Source organism: Microcaecilia unicolor, chromosome 6 (genome assembly GCF_901765095.1).
Source record: "Microcaecilia unicolor chromosome 6, aMicUni1.1, whole genome shotgun sequence".
NCBI classification, from domain to species: domain Eukaryota; kingdom Metazoa; phylum Chordata; class Amphibia; order Gymnophiona; family Siphonopidae; genus Microcaecilia; species Microcaecilia unicolor.
The window spans coordinates 3509940-3531685 of NC_044036.1; the positions used below are offsets into that span (position 1 = coordinate 3509940).

General features: G+C 44.7%; 1 protein-coding gene across 1 annotated transcript; it reads left to right on the plus strand.

The window, feature by feature from the left end:
* The first annotated feature begins 2090 nt into the window (after positions 1 to 2090).
* On the plus strand, positions 2091 to 20358 carry HYI (hydroxypyruvate isomerase (putative)). The gene is made up of 8 exons (XM_030206402.1): positions 2091 to 2312; positions 9973 to 10084; positions 11824 to 11938; positions 12235 to 12313; positions 12599 to 12648; positions 13165 to 13234; positions 13336 to 13470; positions 19968 to 20358. The coding sequence occupies exons 1-8, from the start codon at positions 2114 to 2116 to the stop codon at positions 20042 to 20044; spliced, it is 837 nt and encodes a 278-aa protein (XP_030062262.1). The 5' UTR covers positions 2091 to 2113; the 3' UTR covers positions 20045 to 20358.
* The last annotated feature ends 1388 nt before the right edge of the window (positions 20359 to 21746 follow it).

Sequence of the window (21746 nt, forward strand, 5' to 3'; positions counted from 1 at the left end):
CAGCTCTTGTTGCTGGAGGTAAAAAAACACCGGCATAGCTGTTCAGTGAGACCTCACATTTAGCTCTCCTCTCTCTGCTTGTTGAAATTCAGAGCAGCAGTTCTATACATTCATTGGCTATCAGCCCATAGCACCACTGCCTGAAGCAACAGCTTTAGGGGGCCTAATGAGAGCCACCCCTGGGCAACAGAAAGTGGCCACAATGAGTGGAGAGAATGAGTAACATGGAAAGAACAGAAAGGTGAGAGCCAGGGAGGGACAGAGGGGAACAGAAGACTGGGGGATGGGGGAGACGTATACACACACTTTCCCTTTGCACAGGACTTGCATCTCCTATTGTTTCTTTTTTTTTTTTTTTTCTGTCCAAACTACACCTGCTGTAGTCTCCCGCAGCCTAACCCAGCCCTGGGAATGCCACTGTGAAAATACTGGCAGACGTATGCATCCTGTTCAAGTTTATTAAGTGTAACCTTGGTCTTGCCCCTTACTAGCTCAGGTCCACAACAATCCAGATCCGGGTAACAGGGAAAACACCATTTATTTTCTCTCTTTCTGGTCACCGTGACTTAGGGGGGATTACTCACACACACACTGCACTCCAGTACCAAATGGACTGCAGTGGAGCTTGGGAGTGGGTCAATAGTCTGCAACAGAGATCCGGGGTGTATGACGTCCCATCCCCTTTCCTCTCAGTCCAAGAACAAACGTTCTCACTCTCTCGCCAAAAGTCCCTCTGCATTCCAGGTCTTTGAAAGAATGCAAACCAACTTTACTGGAACTTCTGCAACCAGCAGTCAATGCTTCAGACTTTTTATGTGCACAGTTCTGACCATTCATGGTAATCTTCAACCCCTCTCAAGATAGTTCACAGCTGTACATTTTTACACCAGCTCTAGTCCTTTACCCATCTTGTTGTGCCAGCAATAACCCCAAACCTACTCCTCCTGCATTTGACACTGATCCAATTCCTTCCAGCACAGACCCTGTAGGCTGTCCTCCTTCCAACAGAGCACCTCACTGGGCTGCACTCCAGCCTTGGACAGGCATCCCCTGTCCTAGTCCCGTTTCCAGGCTCGACTCCCCTAATCCACCTGAAGCTTTGACTCCTTTCCAGTTGCCACTTATAGGGGCAGCAACTAGACCATTATTCACCCTGCAGTTATCTCTTATGCTCCTGGATCCCCTCAAAGGGGGGGGGGGGGGGGTACAGGCAACCAAAGACCTCATATACCTTCTTGTAATCCCTTTTGTTATTTTTCAGCTCCACCCCTGCGGTCACTCACTACAGAGAAATCATCTTATCTCTGCAGCTTCTCTGCTAACCGTTCCCCTGGGCAGGCCTCCTACTCTTTCTCTCTTTTTTGCCTACTGGCAGGGACGTCCCACCTCTCAGGGCCTCAGACAGAATCTAGCAGTGCTGGCAGTGGCATTGCTGAGCAGGAAAGAGTGGGGTCCTTTCCTGTGCTGAAGAGGCCACAATAAGGTAGGGGAGGCAGAGCTGCCGAAAGGGGGTGCAAAATGGCCCGGGTCTGAGTCTGAGGGGAAGTGGATCATGGATGTAGGCCTTCTTTGGGGGAGGGGAGAATGAAGGTAACTGTGTGGCATGGGGGTGGGTGGAAAGTGAGCGTGGCTATCCGTGTCCTCTTTTTGTCAAGGCAAATAAAGTAAGTCACACAGTTAAGATGAACCCATCAGGAAACGGGAACTTTAGCCACCTCTATCATATGGAACAGTGAAGAAAGATGAGCAGAAAATACAGAGTTTATAACTACTTTTCTACCAGCTACAATATTTTTTAAAGCTGTTTTAGTGATATTTAATTTTTATTTCATTATATTTATATCTAGATATGGGAAGCATTCAAATAAATTAAAAAGATGTCAAATAAGTAAAAAAAACATAAACTTTTAAGGTCCCTTATTTGTAATTGTTATGGGTGAACTAAAAGGGCGTCAAGCTCCGCCTACTGGCTTCAGCTCTTACAGTGGACTAGATAGGCTGTCGCCGTCCTGGTTTCAGGAGGAGGCGGGCGAGGAAGGGGCGGAGTCTGCTGCTGCGAGTCCCTCCCCCACTTCCGGTGTTAACTACACCTGTCTCCTCCTCCTCCGCCATTATGTCTCCTTTGTGCTTCTCGGCGAACCTGTCGTGGCTTTTCCTGGAGGAGGAGGATCTCCGGGTCCGGTTCCGATTGGCGGCTGCGGCAGGGTTCCGGGCGGTGGAGGTGGCCTGGCCCTACAGCTGTGGGGCGGAGGAATTACGGGAGACCGCAGAGAGCAGCGGCCTGAAGGTGGCGCTCATTAACACCCCAGCGGGTAAGGAGAGGAAACCAATCAGCCGCCCCGAACAGAAGGGATAACAACGGCATGACGTCAAAAAGCCGAAGCCACTTCCCCAGCAGCAGCCGCCATCTTACTTAGCCAAAACAATTTTGTTACAAGGACACTGGGGGGAAAACATTAATCAACGGCCCCTGCGAATAAGAGAGCAAAGTGGGGAAAAAGGGAAAACTCAATTCCTCCTCCTCCCACGGACAGTTCAGTAGGTTTCAATTGCTAATTAACACATCTCTTAGTTAAGGAAGACATTAATCATTCCCCCCCCCCTCAAGAAGTGATGCTCATCAGCTAAGGAGGAAGGGGTTTATGCAAGAATTCACTCAAGGTAGTGTACAGAAAAAATAAGTCAACTATACACAATAGACAATGACAGCAGTAAAAGTATTCAAATAAGAATACAAAGTAAGACATAGTACACTACTTACAATGTCAACACAATAGGTAATGGAACATTTTAATTGACAGGGAAGTGTATAAACAAAGATGGAACATAGGTATGAGACTAAGAGGAGTTAGAAAAGAAGGGGACTAATTTAAAGGTGAAAGAGACCTGATAATACCATCTTTCTGTGGTTTTTGCAACTACATTCAAAGCGGTTTACATATATTCAGATACTTATTTTGTACCAGGGGCAATGGAGGGTTAAGTGACTTGCCCAGAGTCACAAGGAGCTGCAGTGGGAATTGAACCCAGTGCCCCAGGATCAAAGTCCACTGCACTAACTACTCCTCCACTAGCAACATTCCATGTAGAACTTGCCCTTGCAGATCACCAGTGCGGCCGCACAGGCTTCTGTTTCTGTGAGTCTGACGTCCTGCGTCAGACTCACAGAAACAGAAGCCTGCGCGGCCACGTTGCTGATCTGCAAGGGCAGGCTTATACATGGAATGTTGCTAGTGGAATAGCAACAGCCCATGTAGAATCTCAAATTGTAGCAACATTTATTTATTTATTTATTGCATTTGTATCCCACATTTTCCCACCTCTTTGCAGGCTCAATGTAGCTTACAATACATCATGATTGGTGGAAATATATAAGAAAATAGACATTTAGTTTTACAGAAGGATCTTGGTTCACATTATAATGATAAAACTAGTATGACACGTAGGTATTATAAGGCAATTCTGGATGTATGTAGAATCTCAAATAGTTTATTTGTTACATTTATATCCCACATTTTCCCACCTATTTGCAGGCTCAATGTGGCTTACATAGTACCGTAAAGGCGTTCACCTAGTTCGGTAGAGAAAACAAAGTACAAGGTGATGTGGGGTCGGATAAAGGTACATACATGTGTTTCGGGTACAGTGGGGATCGAAGGGAAGGTTAAATAGTGTCCATTATGAGCTTTGGTTTTGCTGTGTTGCAGAGTTTGATCAGCTGCGTATATTCCAGGGGTTGGATCCAAACTATTGATGAAGTTTTCGATATCAGTATTGTCCTGGGCTAGTGTGTTGCGTGGGCTTGTGATTTTTTCATTGAAGTATTTAGCGAGTTTGTCTGCAGATGGAATGTCTGTGTTGGTTGCAGTGACCGCCGTGGTGTCTAGTAGTTTATTCACAAGTTGGTATAGTTTCTTCGTGTCTTTGTAGTCAGGCCCTATTTTAATTTTATAGTATGTCCTTTTGGCTTGTCTTATTGCGTATTTGTATTTTCTTTGTGTTAGTTTCCATGTATTGAGTGTGTGTTCATCTTTTTTTTTTTCCTGGATTGTGTTTTTAATTTTTTCAGTTCATTGTTGAACCATGGTATAGAGTTATGCCTACATGAGGTTCTTGTTCGTATGGGCGCTATTTTGTCTAGTGTGCGTCTGCATCTATTGTCCCATTCTGTGAGGTAGTGTGTGGAGTCCATTTGTGCTGTCCATTCGTTATTGTATATCTGTAGCCAGAACGTTTCCGGGTCTAATTGGCCTCTGGTGCTATAGGTTGTGTGTTCTTGTATGCGGTATGATCCCTTCTTTCGCCATTTTAGTGATAGGTTTAGTTTATAGTGATCGGTCCATGGTGTTTCTGTCCATGTGGAATCTGTTATTATTAGGTTTTGGTCTGTTGACAGTTTATGTGAGATAAGGTCGAGTGTGTGTCCTTTGACATGAGTTGCTTGCATTTGTGGCCATTTGAGATCCCATGAATGGAGGAATTCCTTACATTCTCGTGTGTTGGTGGAATAATAGCAACAGAATCTCAAATAGTAGCAACATTCTATATACAATCTGAAATAAGGAACAAGAAAAGGGACTGGATATACTGCCTTTCTGTGGTTTTTGTAACTATACAGGTACTTATTTGTACCTGGGGCAATGGAGGGTGCACATGAGGTCAGCGAGATGGTTAACATATAGATAGGTACGAGAGTAAGAGGAGTTAGAAAATAAGGACAGCATCACCCTGGTGGGGCTGGAAGTAATCCTGTAGACAGGACCAGCACACCAGGGAATGCAATATCCTCTTGCATCGAGGATGTGTCTTCCAGGAGTTACTGCCCAGGTGGGAAGGGTTAGGACAGCTGTTGTAGTGGGTGATTCGATTATTAGGCATGTAGATAGCTGGGTGGCAGGTGGATGTGAGGATCACCTGGTGAATTGCCTGCCTGGTGCGAAGGTGGCGGACCTCACACGTCACCTAGATAGGATTTTAGATAGTGCTGGGGAGGAGCCGGCTGTCTTGATACATGTGGGTACCAATGACATACGAAAATGTGGGAGAGAGGTTCTGGAAGCTAAATGTAGGCTCTTAGGTAGAAAGCTCAAATCCAGAACCTCTAGGGTAGCATTTTCTGAAGTGCTACCCGTTCCACGCGCAGGGCCCAAGAGACAGACAGAGCTCCGGAGTCTCAATGCATGGGTGAGACGATGGTGCAGGGAGGAGGGTTTTAGATTTGTTAGGAACTGGGCAACATTCTGGGGAAGGGGGATCCTATTCCGAAAGGATGGGCTCCACCTTAACCAGGGTGGGACCAGGCTGCTGGCATCAGCATTTAAAAAAGAGATAGAGCAGCTTTTAAACTAGAAATGGGGGGAAGGCCGACAGTCGCTCAAAAGCGCATGGTTCGGGATTAAGTATCTTTCAAAGATATCACCAAAACAGGGAAGATAGGGTATCCCGATTGTGAGGTTGCAAAAGAGACCATAGTAGATCAGGTGTCCTTAATTAAAAATCAGACAAAATATTGTAATTTAATACTGTGAAGTACTGAGCATGATGTAAACAGGAACAACAAACATACTTTGAAATGTCTATATGCGAATGCCAGGAGCCTAAGAAATAAGATGGGAGAGTCAGAATATATTGCACTAAATGAAAAATTAGATATAATAGGCATCTCTGAGACCTGGTGGAAGGAGGATAACCAGTGGGACACTGTCATACTGGGGCACAAATTATATTGTAGTGATAAGTTGGATCGAATTGGTGGAGGGGTAGCATTGTATATTAACGAGAGCCTTGAATCAAATAGATTGAAAAGTTGGCAGGAAACAAAACACATCTTGGAATCCCTATGGATTGAAAATTCCATGTGTAATGGGGAAAAGGATAGTGATAGGAGTGTACTACCATCCCCCTGGCCAAGATGAACAGGCGGATGTAGAAATGTTATCGGAAATTAGTGAGGCTAACAAACTTGGCAACATGATAATAATGGGTTATTTCAATTACCCTGATATTGACTGGGTAAATGTAACATCAGGATGTGCTAGGGAGGTAAAATTCCTTGACGAAATCAAGAACTGCTTTATGGAGCAGCTGGTACAGGAGCCGACGAGAAGGAAAAATTCTAGACCTAGTCCTTAGTGGATCGCATGGTCTGGTGCGGGAGGTATTGGTCTTAACCTTTTGGGAAAGTGAATTTATGAACTTTTGGAAGAACTGTTTCATATACAATCCAAATGTTTTTACATCATCAGATGGTGATCCCCATTGTGATATATACTCAGTTGTGCTAGGAAGTATTTAGTACTTTTGTGTATAGGGATGTGAAATGCCATGTATCAATGCCACAGTTTGAACATATTCACAGCTTCAAACTTTGATTTGTTAAAGAAAAGCTCATTGTTAATATACATGATAAAATCAAATTTATGATGGTTATTGTTATAAATGTGCTTTTGGTAGTTTATTAAGTTAAAATTTAATGCCAAGAAGTGTAAAAACTCCAAAGAGAGATACTGGATAGGAGGGGAGAGATTAGTAAGCTCGACTCAGAAGAGAGACCTTGGGGTGTTGGTGTCCGAGGATCTGAATGTGAAGAAACAATGTGACAAGGCAACGGCCGTGGCTAGAAGGATGCTAGGCTGCATAGAAAGGGGCATAACCAGCGGAAGAAAGGAGGTGTTGATGCCCCTCTACAAGTCATTGGTGAGGCCCCACTGGAGTATTGTGTTCAGTTTTGGAGGCCGTATCTAGCTAAGGCTGTAAAAAGACTGGAAGCGGTGCAAAGAAAAGCTACAAAAATGGTATGGGATTTACATTGCAAACCATACGAGGAGAGTCTTGCTGACCTGAACATGTATACCTTGGAGGAAAGGAGAAACAGGGGTGATATGATACAGACGTTCAAATATTTGAAAGGTATTAATCCGCAAATGAACCTTTTTCGGAGACGGGAAGGCGGTAGAACTAGAGGACATGAATTGAGGTTGAAGGGGGGCAGACTCAGGACTAATGTCAGGAAGTATTTTTTCACGGACAGGGTGGTGGATATGTGGAATGCCCTCCCCCGGGAGGTGGTGGAGATGAAAAAGGTAATAGAATTCAAACATGCGTGGGATAAACACAAAGGAATCCTGTTTAGAAGGAATGGATCCACGGAGTCTTTGCAGAGATTGGATGGTGACGCTGGTAGTTGGGAAGCAAAACCGGTGCTGGGCAGACTTCTACGGTCTGTGCCCTGATCGTGACTGTAAATTTTAAGGGGCTTCGACGTTAGCTTCAGAACATTTAGTACAAGAAGAGTGCTGGGCAGACTTCTGTGTTCTGTGCCTTGAGAATGGCAAGGACAAATCAAACTCGGGTGTATATATATAAATTATCGCATATCAAGTATAATGAGTTTATCTTGTTGGGTAGACTAGATGGACCATACAGGTCTTTATCTGCTGTCACTTACGGTGTTACTGTGGATCCTACCCACTGTCTCTGTGACTGGAGCTGCCATCCAGTGCTCTGCCCACACTGTCTTCCCATTGGCTGGATCCTATGCAGTCTCTGTGACTGGAGCTGCCTTCCCATTGGCTGAATCCTACCCACTGTCTTTGTGACTACAGCTGCCTTCCTATTGGCTGGATTCTACCCACCGTCTCTGTGACTAGAGCTGCCTTACGTCAGGCGAGGGCGGGACACGGAAGGAAGGAGTGGCCTGCCTTGCTGCGAGTGTGAAGATGAATGGTGAAAGGAAGCGTTTAAGAGGTTATTTCCGGGAGCGACTGAGGGCGGGGGGAGCCGGCGATCGAGGGGGGGGGCCGGCGATCTCAGGTGGGGGGGCGACCTCCGGTGGGGGGGGGGGGACCCGATGTATCCCCGAAAAATAAGGCCTCCCCTGAAAATAAGACCTAGCGGGTCTTGGGGAGCAAAAATTAATATAAGACAGTGTCTTATTTTCGGGGAAACACGGTAGTTACAAGGGAAGCAGCCAGGCAGGGCAAGTCACCCAGAAGGAGGGGCAGAGAACTGCAGAAGGAGGTTTTAAACTCAGAAAAGCTCAGCCTAAGCACATCTCACAGGAGTAGGGTTACCATCTTTCTGGGACCAAAGAAAAAAGACAAAAAATAAAAATGGTTGCTACCTTTGCTGAAGAAATAATTTGTAGCAAACGTGTAAGTGGGTTTTAGTTAATGAGGACACATGAAACAGTGACTAACTTACAGTAGAGAATGATCTACTTTTCAAAAACTTTTGGATTTGAGTTTGACTAAGTCTGAGTCCAAGTGTACTTAGTAGAAGAGCGGATATCGCCTCAACAACTTTTGAAAGTCTTTGCATGACATATGCTGAAAGATGTGCCTGCACAAACAAAATGCCTTTGACAGGTTCAGCCAGCAGGGAAATAGCAATGCCTCTCTCTCTCTCTCTGTAGCGCCCCCATGTGTCCAGACTGACTAATAGGCCAGAGATGGCTTCTCTCATTATGTAGGTGGATGTGTAGGTCATAGGCACATAAAAGAAAAAGAGGACATTTTCCTCAAAGTCAGAAAACCTAGACATTTGCACCCAGAGTATGTGTGCCTATGACAGATGACATCAGATAAGTTGAGGGAGGGGTTGAATAATTGTGTCCGTCTTTTGTTTTTTCTTATGTCTCCCGGAGATATTTTCCCCTTCAGTTCAGCAAATATTACCCTGGATTTTTGACCCCGGACACATTTATTACAGTGATAATTTGATTGCTATTTGCTAGTAGGATTGTGGAGCTGTAATTCCTGACTTTTCCTTCTTAAAAGCAGGTTAGATTGGAAGATATTACATTTAAAACCTTTTATATTGAAGGTTCCTGTTCATTGAATGAGTTGCCCATTGACTTAAGAAAGGTGGAGAGTTTAGAAAACTGCTTAGGAATTCGTTTTTTCTTTTGTTGGGTGATGTTAGTTTTAGTAACTGTTTTTGTACGGAAGATATATTATGGATGTTACCTTTGTAAACTGCCTAGAATACAGGATAGAGCGGTCTATAAACTGTGTTAGAAATAAATACAATTCTGCATTACGCATGTGCTAAATGATAATACACGGCTTGAACACAGGCTTAACTGCAGGCATGTTACCGTTGACCTGCATCATTAGTCGATGTATGTTCAGTGACTCCGTTTTTTATGGGTTAGTCAAACTCACTTTGCCCCTTTCAGTTTAAAGTAAATGTACGCAGGCTCTACCATTTGAAATGTTTTTACAGCCTTTCTGTTGGTGCTGATTATCCTGCGAGAGCTACTTACTTGGTTTTTTTTGTAAGGCATTGGTGTTCCTGTTGGAAATAGAATCTAGTCCCTTTCCTGCCTCCTGTTAGGGCAACATTCCCTTTGCTTTGGATGACAGCAGTTTGGGACTGAGCTTTAAAATGCTGATGAAAGGGGGAAGAATTTGGGGTAAGTATATAGAAGGCACAGGGGATGGTTTGTGGCATCTGAAGTACAGCTTTTGATATTTTGGGCCACAAATGATTTGCCTTTTTTAATTAGTGTCTTCGGTTATTCCCACTCCTCTCTGTGCCAGAATAGCAAGTCACTTGACCCTTCATTGCCCCAGGTACAAATAAGTTCCTGTATATACTATGTAAACCACTTTGAATGTAGTTGCAAAAACCACAGAAAGGCAGTATATCAAGTCATATTTCCCTTTCCTGTTTTTTCCCTTCTTCATGGCAGCAATTAAGAGCTGTTGGATACTTGTAGGGCATCGAGTGGCTGAATCTTTGCCTGAACAGATGTGATGGTGTCGTACTGGGTTCAAAATTGTACAGTAGCTGGAAAGAGATAGAGATAACTTAATTGTCTGTTTATCTTGTTCTCATCCAAGTTATTTTCTTATTAATGGGTTGATCTGACTCCTCAACCAAGTTCTTGGTGACTCTGCAAATCCTACTCCTATCACTAGATGTCGCCTTTCTCTGCTGACTGAACTCAATTTCTTTTCTTTTTAACAGGCAACTTGGAGAAGGGCGATTTGGGTTTAGGAGCTGTTCCGGGGCGCCAGCAGGAGTTTCAGAAGGGTCTGGCACAAGCAGTATCATATGCAAAAGCACTGGACTGCAAGAGGTACCCGAACCTTTCTACAGACATCCTTTGGACCTGGCGACTACACCTCAGACATCACACTCTAGAGTGAAATGCAGGCTGTGCTCATTTCAGATGTTATAGGGCAGGATGCAAAACTCCAAGAGAGTGGTATGGTACAGAGGATTTGCACAGAAGAGGAGCGGGACTTGGGTGTGATCGTATGTGATGATCTTAAGGTGGCCAAACAGGCAAAAAAGGTGATGGTAAAAGCTAGAAGGATGCTTGGGTTCATAGGGCCAGTAGGAAAAAAGGAGGTGATGATGCCCCTATGTAAGACTCTGGTGAGACCTCATTTAGAATATTGTGTACAATTCTGGAGACCAAACCTTCAAAAAGATATAAACGGGATGGAGTCGGTCCAGAGGGCGGCTACTAAAATGGTCAGTGGTCTTTTTCATTAAAGTATATGAGGAGAGACTTAAAACCATAAGAAGAAAAGCAGGAGAGGGGAGATAAAGCTCTGTTTATATATATTTGAAGGTTTGGTCTCCAGAACTGTACTAAATGAGGTTTTTCGAGAGTCACCTCCTTTTTCCTACTGGCCATTCTTTCCCCTATCATCCAAGCATCCTTCTAGCTTTCACAGTCGCCTTTTCTACCTTTTTGACCACCTTAACGTTATCAGCCAAGATCACTTGCTAGTTCTGCTCCTCTTTCCAGCACAAAGGTTCTTCACTTCCTATACTGTAGTCCCCCTCTTGGGTTTTTGCAGCTCAGATGCATGACCCTGCATATTAAATCAGCTACCAACTTCTAGATCATTCTTTAAACGTAACTAGTCCCCCTTCCTTTATGTTATCTACACCATCAAGAGTATCTACCCTACTGCAAAGTTTGGTATTGTCAACAAAGAGGCAAACGTTACCAGACAGCAGTTAAAATGTTAAAATCATTGTTAGCTATCTCTGCTAATGTCCCTTTCCTCAGAATGAGCCCCACTTACTACTACCCTCTGTCACCTTCCATTCAACCATTTCCTAACCCAGTCAGTCACTTTAGGGTCTATATCAAGGGCACTCAGTTATGTATTAGTTGACTATGCAAAACCATGTCAAAGGCTTAGCTAAAATCTAAATACACTATATCTAGCATGCTTCCTCGATCCCAATCTTTGGTCACCCAGTAAAAGAAATTAATCAAGTTTGTCTGCTGAGACCCACCTCTAGTGAAACCATGTTGCTTTGGGTCCTGTAATCCATTGGATTCCAAAAACTTTACTATTCTCTGTTTTAAAAGCGTTTCCACGAATTTACTTACCACAGAAGTCAGACTTGCCGGCCTGTAGTTCCCAACCTCCTCCTTACTTCTGCTTTTGTGAAGAGGGACCACATCTGCTCTTCTCCAGTCCTCCGGGACCACTGTAGAGATGCATTGAAAAGGTCAACTTCCTTAAGTTCCTTCAGTACCCTCGGATGTATGCCATCTGGCCCCATCGCTTTCTCCACCTTTAGTTAGCCAGTTCCTCATGAACAGTCCTCTGAAAATCATTCAAGGTCTACCAAACTTCTATTCCTGTTTGTCTTCTGTGATCTTACTCCTGGCTCTTCATCTGTGAACACAGAACAGAAACAATTTGCAGGAACTGCTTTCGTCATAAGTAAATTTATGTCATGTGCATTCATTGTGTATATCTCAAGGACTGGGTTGATAACCTCTGCCCCACAGGTTACATATTGTGACTGGTAATGTCTCGGCAATCTGTCTATATCCCTTCCCAGGATACATATCATGGCAGGACGCATCCCTGCAGAACTGGACAGGAAATCTGTAGCCAAAGAGATGGAAACTACCTTCGTGGAGAACTTGAAGTTTGCTGCTTCTGTCTTAGAACAGGTAGAGTGGGCCTGAGTGTGGTATGAATGGTCCCACCATGGTTTCTCTGCATTGGCAAAGGCAGGCTGTGTCCTTATGTACATCAAGTACTAGAAGCAGGACACTGATGTGACATGGAAATGGCTGCACGTTTGACATCTTACACAATGTACAGAGACTGCCCTGATGCGCAGTGTTATACATCAGCTATAATGGGCAGAAATTTGCGGGATTGTATAAACAATCACGTGAATATGAATCCTTTACCACTGATCAGAAATCTGTAGTTAACAATGCTCCTGTTCTGCTTCTGGCAGGACAACATCATGGGACTCCTGGAACCAATTAATAGTCGAATCACTGATCCCCAGTATTACCTGAACACCCCACAGCAGGGTAAGAACAGCTCAACGTTGACAAACCTTTGGTGCATTCTTGGCTTAGGAAGAGCTGAATAAGACATGATAGATTGTGGTGGGGGGGGGGGGGGGGGGGACTAGGCCAGGACTGTAAAAGTGTTGGCTTTTGTGAAATGCACTGACAAGGCCGGGGCTTTGATTATGGTTGAAATGTCAGCCCCTGGCACGGCGTGGTACTGATCCTCAGGATAGGATATGGACGTGATCCAGTCTTCTCTGACCTGTCTGTGTTGAACTAACATTTGGATTCTTTCAATTGAAGCTGTTGCTATTCTGCAGAAGGTTGGAAGTCCAAACCTGAAACTTCAGATGGTGAGTATCCATTTCTTACACAAAGACACATAGTGAGTCCCTGCAGTGTTGGGTTCATACCACCAATCATAAATTATCTATAAGTGGTTTCTAGGTAAATACTGATACAGACATTTCATACAAGAGGATCTTAAGTTATAATAGGTTATATAAACGTGATTAATCAATGACCTGCATAATCGTCATAGTAAAATTTATTCTACGGAGACAGAAAAGGAAGGGGTGGTTGCAGCTAGGGATCGCCATGAGGTCAGAATCGCAGGATCTGCAAATAAGGAGGAAATACTAGATTTTTAACGATACCTTACAATGTTGAAAGGACGTTTCCGATTGGCACACTTTTCCTCTACGTCTCCTGTCTGTGCGCTGCTCAGCCTGTGTGTTTCCAGAGTGTTTATCACTGTCCCGTCTGTGCTTTGCTCTGCCTCCGAGTCTCTGGTCCTGATGCTCTGTGTTTAATAAGCTAATGATGTTGTCTGTTGCTCGAACACTTTGCTCTGCTTAACTCCTCGTTAGGATATTTTCCACTGGCAGATTATGGATGGTAACCTTACCCAGAACATACAGACCTACTTTCCACTTATTGGTGAGTATGGAGTGTAGCAGCATGACATGGGGAGCTGACCATTGGCCTTGTTTTGGCCCAGTTGTGTCTCCTCAGAACGTTCATCTTCATTTCTCATTTAGGTCACATTCAGATTGCACAGGTACCGAACAGGGATGAGCCAGACAGCCCTGGGGAGCTGAATTTTCCTTACTTGTTTGATCTTCTGGAGAAGCTGGAATATGAGGGATTTGTGGGGTGCGAGTACTCCCCGCGAGGTAAGGGAGAAGCTAGAGGAGGAGGGGTACATGCTGCTAAGTGAGGTGCAGGGATTCAGGGCATATGAGGGTGGTAAGAGGAGGAAGTGTTCGTAGCTCTGGTAGTTCTGTGTATGTTATGTCACATGATCCGGGACATGCATGGGGTGCAAGTGCCCTGCTACTGTCCTCAGTGAGGACATTGAGGAGCTGGGATAGAAAGGGTCCAATTGTGCCCCCCACCCCCCTCTAATGAATGCATGCAGGAACTGGGATTTAAGGAGTTCAGTACCATCTTGGTCATATGAGGTCATCAAGGAGGTGGGATTAATAGGGCGTTCTTTTCACACCATCCCCTGAGGACACATAAGAACATAACCGTTGCCATACTGGGACAGAGCGAAGGTCCATCAAGCCCAGCATCCTGTTTCCAACAGTGGCCAATCCAGGTCACAAGTATCTGGCAAGATCCCAAAACAGTACAATACATTTTATGATGCTTATCCTAGAAGTAAGCAATGATTTTCTCCCATTTTAATAATGGCTTAAGGACTTTTCTTTTAGGAGTTATCCAAACCTTTTTTAAGCCATGCTGTGCAAACTGAATGAATTCCACAGTTTAATACACGTTGAGTGAAGAAATATTTTCTCAGATTTGTTTAAATTTACTACTTTGTAGCTTCATTGCATGCCTCCTAGTCTTTTTGGAACAGAGTAAAGAAGCGATCATGTCTACCCGTTCCACTCCACTCATTATTCTTTACTCAACGTGTAATTAAACACTTGAATTAGTTGCCAGAGAATGTATTAAATGCAGTTAGCTTAGCGGGGTTTACAAAAGGTTTGGATGACAGTCCATAGACCATTATTAAAATGGACTTGGAGAAAATCCACTGCTTATTTCTATATAAACAGCATAAAAAGTATTGTACCTTTTTTGGGATCTTGCCAGGTACTTGTAACCTGGATTGGCCACTGTTGGAAACAGGATGCTGGGCTTGATGGACCTTTGGTCTGTCCCAGTATGGCAATACTTATGTACTTATATACTTATCCGGGAAATGAGCATTGAAGCCTGGTACATCTTCCTCTCAAAAGAATCCAGGGTTCTAGCTTCTCTACCTGGGGGCGCTAAGGCATAGTCCCTGGAACTCATAGTAACATAGTAGATGACGGCAAGAAAAAAGACCTGCAGGTCCATCCAGTCTGCCCAACAAGACAACTCATGTGTGCTACTTTTTCTGTATACCCTACTTTGATTTGTACCTGTGCTCTTCAGGGCACAGACCGTATAAGTCTGCCCAGCACTATCCCCGCCTCCCAACACCGCCCCACCTCCCAACCACCGGCTCTGGCACAGACCGTATAAGTCTGCCCAGCACTATCCCCACCTCCCACCACCGGCTCTGGCACAGACCGTATAAGTCTGCCCAGCACTATCCCTGCCTCCCAACCTCCAGTCCTGCCTCCCACCACCAGCTCTGGCACAGACCGTATAAGTCTGCCCAGCACTATCCCTGCCTCCCACCACCGGCTCTGGCACAGACTGTAAGTCTGCCCAGCACTATCCCTGCCTCCCAACCACCAGTCCCGCCTCCCACCACCGGCTCTGGCACAGACCGTATAAGTCTGCCCAGCACTATCCCCGCCTCCCAACCTCCAGCCCCGCTATCCAATCTCGGTTAAGCTCCTGAGGATCCATTCCTTCTGAACAGCATTCCTTTATGTTTATCCCACGCATGTTTGAATTCCGTTACCGTTTTCATCTCCACCACCCACCGCGGGAGGGCATTCCAAGCATCCACCTCTCTCTTCGTAAAGAAATACTTCCTGACATTTTTCTTGAGTCTGCCCCCCTTCAATCTCATTTCATGTCCTCTCGTTCTACCGCCTTCGTATCTCCGGAAAAGGTTCGTTTGCGGATTAATACCTTTCAAATATTTGAACGTCTGTATCATATCACCCCTGTTTCTCCTTTCCTCCAGGGTATACATGTTCAGGTCAGCAAGTCTCTCTTCTACGTCTTGTTACGCAAATCCCATACATTCTTGTAGCTTTTCTTTGCACTGCTTCGATTCTTTTTACATTCCTTAGCAAGATACGGCCTCCAAAACTGAACACAATACTCCAGATGGGGCCTCACAACGACTTATACAGGGGCATCAACACTCCCTTTCTTCTGCTGGTCACACCTCTCTCTATACAGCCCAACAACCTTCTAGATACAGCCACCGCCTTGTCACACTGTTTTGTCGCCTTCAAATCCTCTGATACTATCACTCCAAGATCCCTCTCCCCGTCCGTACCTATCAGACTCCCGCCGCCTAACACATACGTCTCCCGTGGATTTCTATTACTTAAGTGCATCACTTTGCATTTCTTGCATTGAATTTTAATTGCCAAACCTTAGACCATTTCTTCTAGCTTCTTCAGATCCTTTTCATGTTTTCCACTCCCTCCGGGGTGTCCACTCTGTTAGGTCTTAGTATCATCCGCAAATTTTACCTTCTAACCCTTCGGCAATGTCACTCACAAATATATTGAACGGAATCGGCCCCAGCACTGATCCTTGAGGCACCTCCACTACTCACCTTTCCCTCCTCCAAGCTAACTCCATTCACTACCACCCTCTGGCGTCTGTCCGTCAACCAGTTCCTAATCCAGTTCACCACTTTGGGTCCTATCTTCAGCCCATCCAGTTTATTTAAAAGCCTTCTGTGGGGAACCGTGTCAAAAGCTTTGCTGAAATCTAAGTAGATACTTCCATAGCTTGTCCCTGATTCAATTCTCCTGTCAAGAACTAAATGAGATTCGTTTGGCACGATTTCCCTTTGGTAAAACCATGTTGTCTGGGATCTTGCAACTTATTGGCTTCCAGGAAATTCACTATCCTTTCCTTCAGCATCGCTTCCATTACTTTTCCAATAACTGAAGTGAGGCTTACTGGCCTGTAGTTTCCAGCTACTTCCCTATCACCACTTTTGTGAAGAGGGACCATCTCCGCCGTTCTCCAATCCCTCGGAACCTCTCCTGTCTCCAAGGATTTATTAAACAAATCTTTAAGAGGACCCGCCAGAACCTCTCTGAGCTCCCTTAATATCCTGGGGTGGATCCCGTCTGGTCCCATGGCTTTGACCACCTTTAGCTTTACAAGTTGTCATACACACTCTCTTCTGTAAATGATGCTGTATCCACTCCATTTTCATTTGTACTTTTTCCAGTCCAACGCGGTCCTGCTCCAGGATTTTCTTCTGTGAAAACAGAACAAAAGTATCTATTTAGCAAATTTGCTTTTTCTTCATCACTATCTACATAGCGGTTCGCAGTATCTTTTAGTCTCACAATTCCCTTTTAGTCATTCTCCTTTCACTACTATACCTGAAGAAATTTTTGTCACCCCTTCTTACATTTTTAGCCCATTTGTTCTTGCGCTTTCGCCAGACGTATCTCTCTCTTGGCTTCTTTCAGTTTCCTTCGGTATTCTTCCCGTGTTCCTGGAGTTTTGTGTATTTCTGGAATGCCAAACTCTTTAGCCTTTATTTTCTCAGCCACTTCTTTGGAGAACCATATCGGTTCCTTTTTCTCTTGCTTTTATTTACTTTCCCTACATAAGTTTTGTGGCCCTATTTATCGCTTCTTTCAGCCTGGACCACTGTCCTTCCACTCAGCCATCACGCTCCTTCTCAGGTATTCCCCCAGTTTAGTAAAGTCAGCATGCTTGAATCACAGGACTTTTGAGTTTTGAGTGGCTGCCCTCCACTACAGCAGTCATATCAAACTCCGGCTCTTTTGAAAGCAGATTCCACCACCATGGAATTGGTGCACTGTGGATCCAATAGGGTGTTGATTTCTTAGGCATGAAGGGGACCAACAGAGTGGATTCCCAGTTTCTAACGAGAACTTCCTGGCGTACCTCATAGAGAGGGACAGTTACAGCCTCCCTAGGAGGAGATGTGTAGTCCAGGACTTTGAGCATCTGGCCCTGGGCTGTCTTCACTCCCAGAAGAAAGGGAATAGCATCAGCCATTTACTTAACAAAAGATGGGAATGAAAGGCTCTCCGGAAGGAGACTTTCTCCTTTCAGGTGGAGGGGAGGGTTCAGAGACAATTCCATAGGACTCGGAGAGAAAGTACCTTAGATTCTCTTCTGAATCCCATGATGCTCCTCTTCGGTGTCAGACAATACCTTCTGATGAGACTGTTGAGACTGAACCTGCCTCTATGTGGGAGCTCCCTGCTCCATGCATCAACGGCGAACCGATGACAATGTTTGTTGGCCTTTGTCCAAAGCGTGTCACACGGGCTCTTTGGTGCAGATGAAGATGATGTCGAATCCACACATCACCTCGGGGTTGGGTCAGACAATGGGACGGTCCCAGGGGCCCTGCACAGAGAAGGCCTTGAGGCAGGTGGAGACCCACTCCATGCTTCACTGCTCCCAGTATCTAAGGATCTAGCAGCAGCCATGCTTACCGACACTCCTGGTGCAACATAATGTGATGCTGATTCCTCCGACCTTGATGCGAGGAACGGACTTGGCTCCAGAATCTTCTCTCATTGAGCCACTCTGAAATCTGGGTCCTCTTCTTCATGCAAAGACAGAGAACACTGTTAGTGGGACAATGGTCGGGTCCAAGACACCCAAGAAGGGGTTTCGCCTTCCTAGATATTGTCCGATTGCACTGGATACAGCGCTTAAAGCCACTGGGAACTTTAGTGGACATGGAAGGAAAAACGTCCTCGGCTAAATTAAATGAGAGAGTGCCTGAAAAAGGGGCAAGGCACGGCAAAAAATGAAGGGAAACATCCCAGCCGAAGTCAAGGCCTGAAAGATCAACACATGTAAAAATCTCCTGATATACCCAGAAATGTCGTATAACGTCTCTGCGATAACAATATCATGAATTTCCTTCTGTAAAACCAAATGTATGTCTCTATCTCCATTATCCATGATGTATTGTAGCCACATTGTAGCCTGCAAAGAGATGGGAAAAACGTGGGATACAAATGCAATAAATAAATAAATAAATAAAAGAGGCCAAATGTATCGACAAAAAAAGAAAGGAAACTTAAACTGGGCAAAGAAACTAAAAGTCTAAGGAAAGACAAAAAAGGGGGTTCTAGAACTGGGAACATAATAAAGACAACAAACTCACAGAAAGCAGAAAAAGCCCTTCAGACGAGCGTTTGTGACATGATAGAAAACCGCGCCCTCTCCTCACCGCAGTAGAAAAAGAACTGAGACCACGTTCTTGCAGTGCACAGGAAGACACATCTGCATGCGCGGTGGAGCACGTCTCGCACTCCACCAGAGTTCTACTTATACTCTTATAAGTTCTGGACTGGGCAACGAGGGTCGGCGTCACCCACTTGTGAGGATTACTAATTCTGCTTGTCCTTGGAGAACTATGGTTTCCTGTATTTGGTTCTGCGTTTCTGTTCACATTGCCTGCTGTACAATTGCTGTACTGTGTACTCCTCTATTTGCGCTCAAATTGCCTGCTGTACAATGTTTTCATTTTTTTCATTGTTGATTAGTGTTAATAATATTTTTTAAATTAAAGATACTCCATGCCTGTTCTTTATGCATTTTCCACGCATTTTTTAAAGGGGTTACCATTACTTTTCGCATTGTTCGAATTTTCACTTATCCCAACAACAGGTTGGTGCCATTTACGTCGGATAATCGAGACCAGATTGTCTCCATAACTGTGAACGTTTCTGGGTTAGTCATTTCCACCCCCTGCAGTGTGAAATAATATCAGATTATGCTTTGACTGTCCATGACTTTGCTGCTTGGAAAGACCTGCATTGCCAGCTTTCATTAACGTTTCAGAGCAGTATTGTGATAACTCGCACCTTCTAAAAGTTATGATTAATTTGAAGGTTAGCCTAGTGATTGTCATAGTGTTGCAGTCCCTTGTCCTGTGTCCGGGCTGTCCTACTGTAGGAGTCACAGCCATGCAGCTGGTGCAAAGTGCCCAGCTTTTATCCTGGAGCAGATGGCATCATTTAATTTCCCTGTGTGAAGTTTAAAATATGTGTATCCTCTCCAAATGAAAGACTCCACTAAATTAAACATCCATTTTCTGTGGCATTGAGTCTTAATATACCATAACTACAGCTCACTCAGCTCTCTCCTTAAAAACACAAGATATGGTCTCCTATAGACGATTATTACAAAGCCAGGCTGGTTAGGCTGTCGATAACTGTTCACGACTACATTGTCTTTGAAAATAAATGATATATATGTATCTCTCCACCCACAGCATTTACTAGACTCTGAGCATCTATGTTCCTAAGTTTTTCTTGTTATTTAATGTTTATTCTCTTACACTTTATAAGTAGTAACAATACTCTTTGCATTTCAAAACTTAAAATTTCATGGTAAAGTACGTGTTATGCTTTAAAGTTTGTACGCGGGGATGGGCCTATCTCACTGTTTCTTCATGTGACTGGCGTGTTTCTTTTTTCACTTGGGCTGTGGGATTTATCTTCTCTCTGTCCTTTCATTACAGGGGGCACAGTGGAAGGTCTCTGCTGGCTGCAGTTGTACTGGAAGAACCGAGGGCTCCTGGCAGAAGAAGCAAACTGAGGAGGTTATCAGTAAGAGTCATCTGTGGGACAAAGGCTATAAAGAAATGGCCTTTAAGCGCATGAAGAATGGACAAAGAAAAAATCATTTTGGAAATCAAATTATTTCAGAAAAAGAACTGTAACGTGTAATAGTATTTTTTGGCTCAGAATAGTCATGCTGTTTGGTGAGTTCTGGGCAGGGAGCCAAGGTTAGCTACACACCATGATGATGGAAGGAATTAAACACAAAGCCACTATAATTTACTGGGATAGTAACATAGTAGATGACGGCAGAAAAAGACCTGCACGATCCATCCAGTCTGCCCAACAAGAACTCATGTGTATACCTCACCTTGATTTTGTACCTGTCTTTTCAGGGCACAGACTGTGTAAGTCTGCCCAGCACTATCCCCTCCTCCCAACCACCAGCCCCGCCTCCCACCACCGGCTCTGGCACAGACGTATAAGTCTGCCCAGCACTATCCCCATCCTTCCAACCACCGGCTCTGGCACAGACCGTATAAGTCTGCCCAGCACTATCCCCTCCTCCCAACCACCAGCCCTGCCTCCCACCACCGGCTGTGGCACAGACCGTATAAGTCTGCCTACCACTATCTTCACCTCCCAACCACCAACCCCTCTTCCCCCCACCGGCTCCGCCACCCAATTTCGCTAAGCTTCTGAGGATCCATTCCTTCTGCACAGGATTCCTTTATGTATATCCCACGCATGTTTGAATTCTGTTACCGTTTTCATCTCCACCTCCCGCGGGAGGGCATTCCAAGCATCCACCACTCTCTCCGTGAAAAAATACTTCCTGATATCTTTTTTGAGTCTGCCCCCCTTCAATCTCATTTCATGTCCTCTCGTTGTACCGCCTTCGTATCTCCGGAAAAGGTTCGTTTGCGGATTAATACCTTTCAAATATTTGAACGTCTGTATCATATCACCCCTGTTTCTCCTTTCCTCCAGGGTATACATGTTCAGGTCAACAAGTCTCTCCTCATATGTCTTGGAACGCAAATCCCATACCATTCTTTGCACCACCATGATACAGACTGAACCGTTCTAGTGAGGGTTGTGGCTGGGAGGGTAAGCAAGGTGAGGGCCCTGGGCACCAAGCCTAGGGAGAGGGAAATTGCCACAAGGCTGCCCTTTTAAATTAGTCTGAGTGGACATGAAAAGTAACACGGCTTGGTGCTGTTTGGCCAGTGCCTGCTCAGGATCCTGCCACAAGTTCCTTCTCGGTGGGGACTTTGGTACCAACTGGTACAGACCATGAAGCATCCACCACTGTAAAACGTCAGTCATCGCAGGACTAGATGGAAAAATAATTGTAGGGATATTTTTCTAGCTCCTGTCCTTAGGCAGCCACCGACAGTGACTAAAAATGTCATGTTAAAAACATTAGCATTCAAGAAGTACAAAGGATCTCAGGAAGAGCAGAGCGGGAAGGTAGGACACACGGTAGGAAAAATTGCCAAAGCAACACCAGCCAAGAAAGTCAGAGTGGAAGAAAAAGATAAAGGGGCTAAAACACAATGTCAAAGTTTGAGGTGGAATTGTAAAGGATGGAGGGGAGACCAGGATGTAGCTCTTCTACATCAGTTTTGGACAGTGTGAGGCTTCTGAGCTCTTTTCCTCCAGGATAGAAAATATATTACAATTCAAAACTTTTTCAGCTGTTTTGATACAGTAAGACAGAAGAAAAACAGGATGGA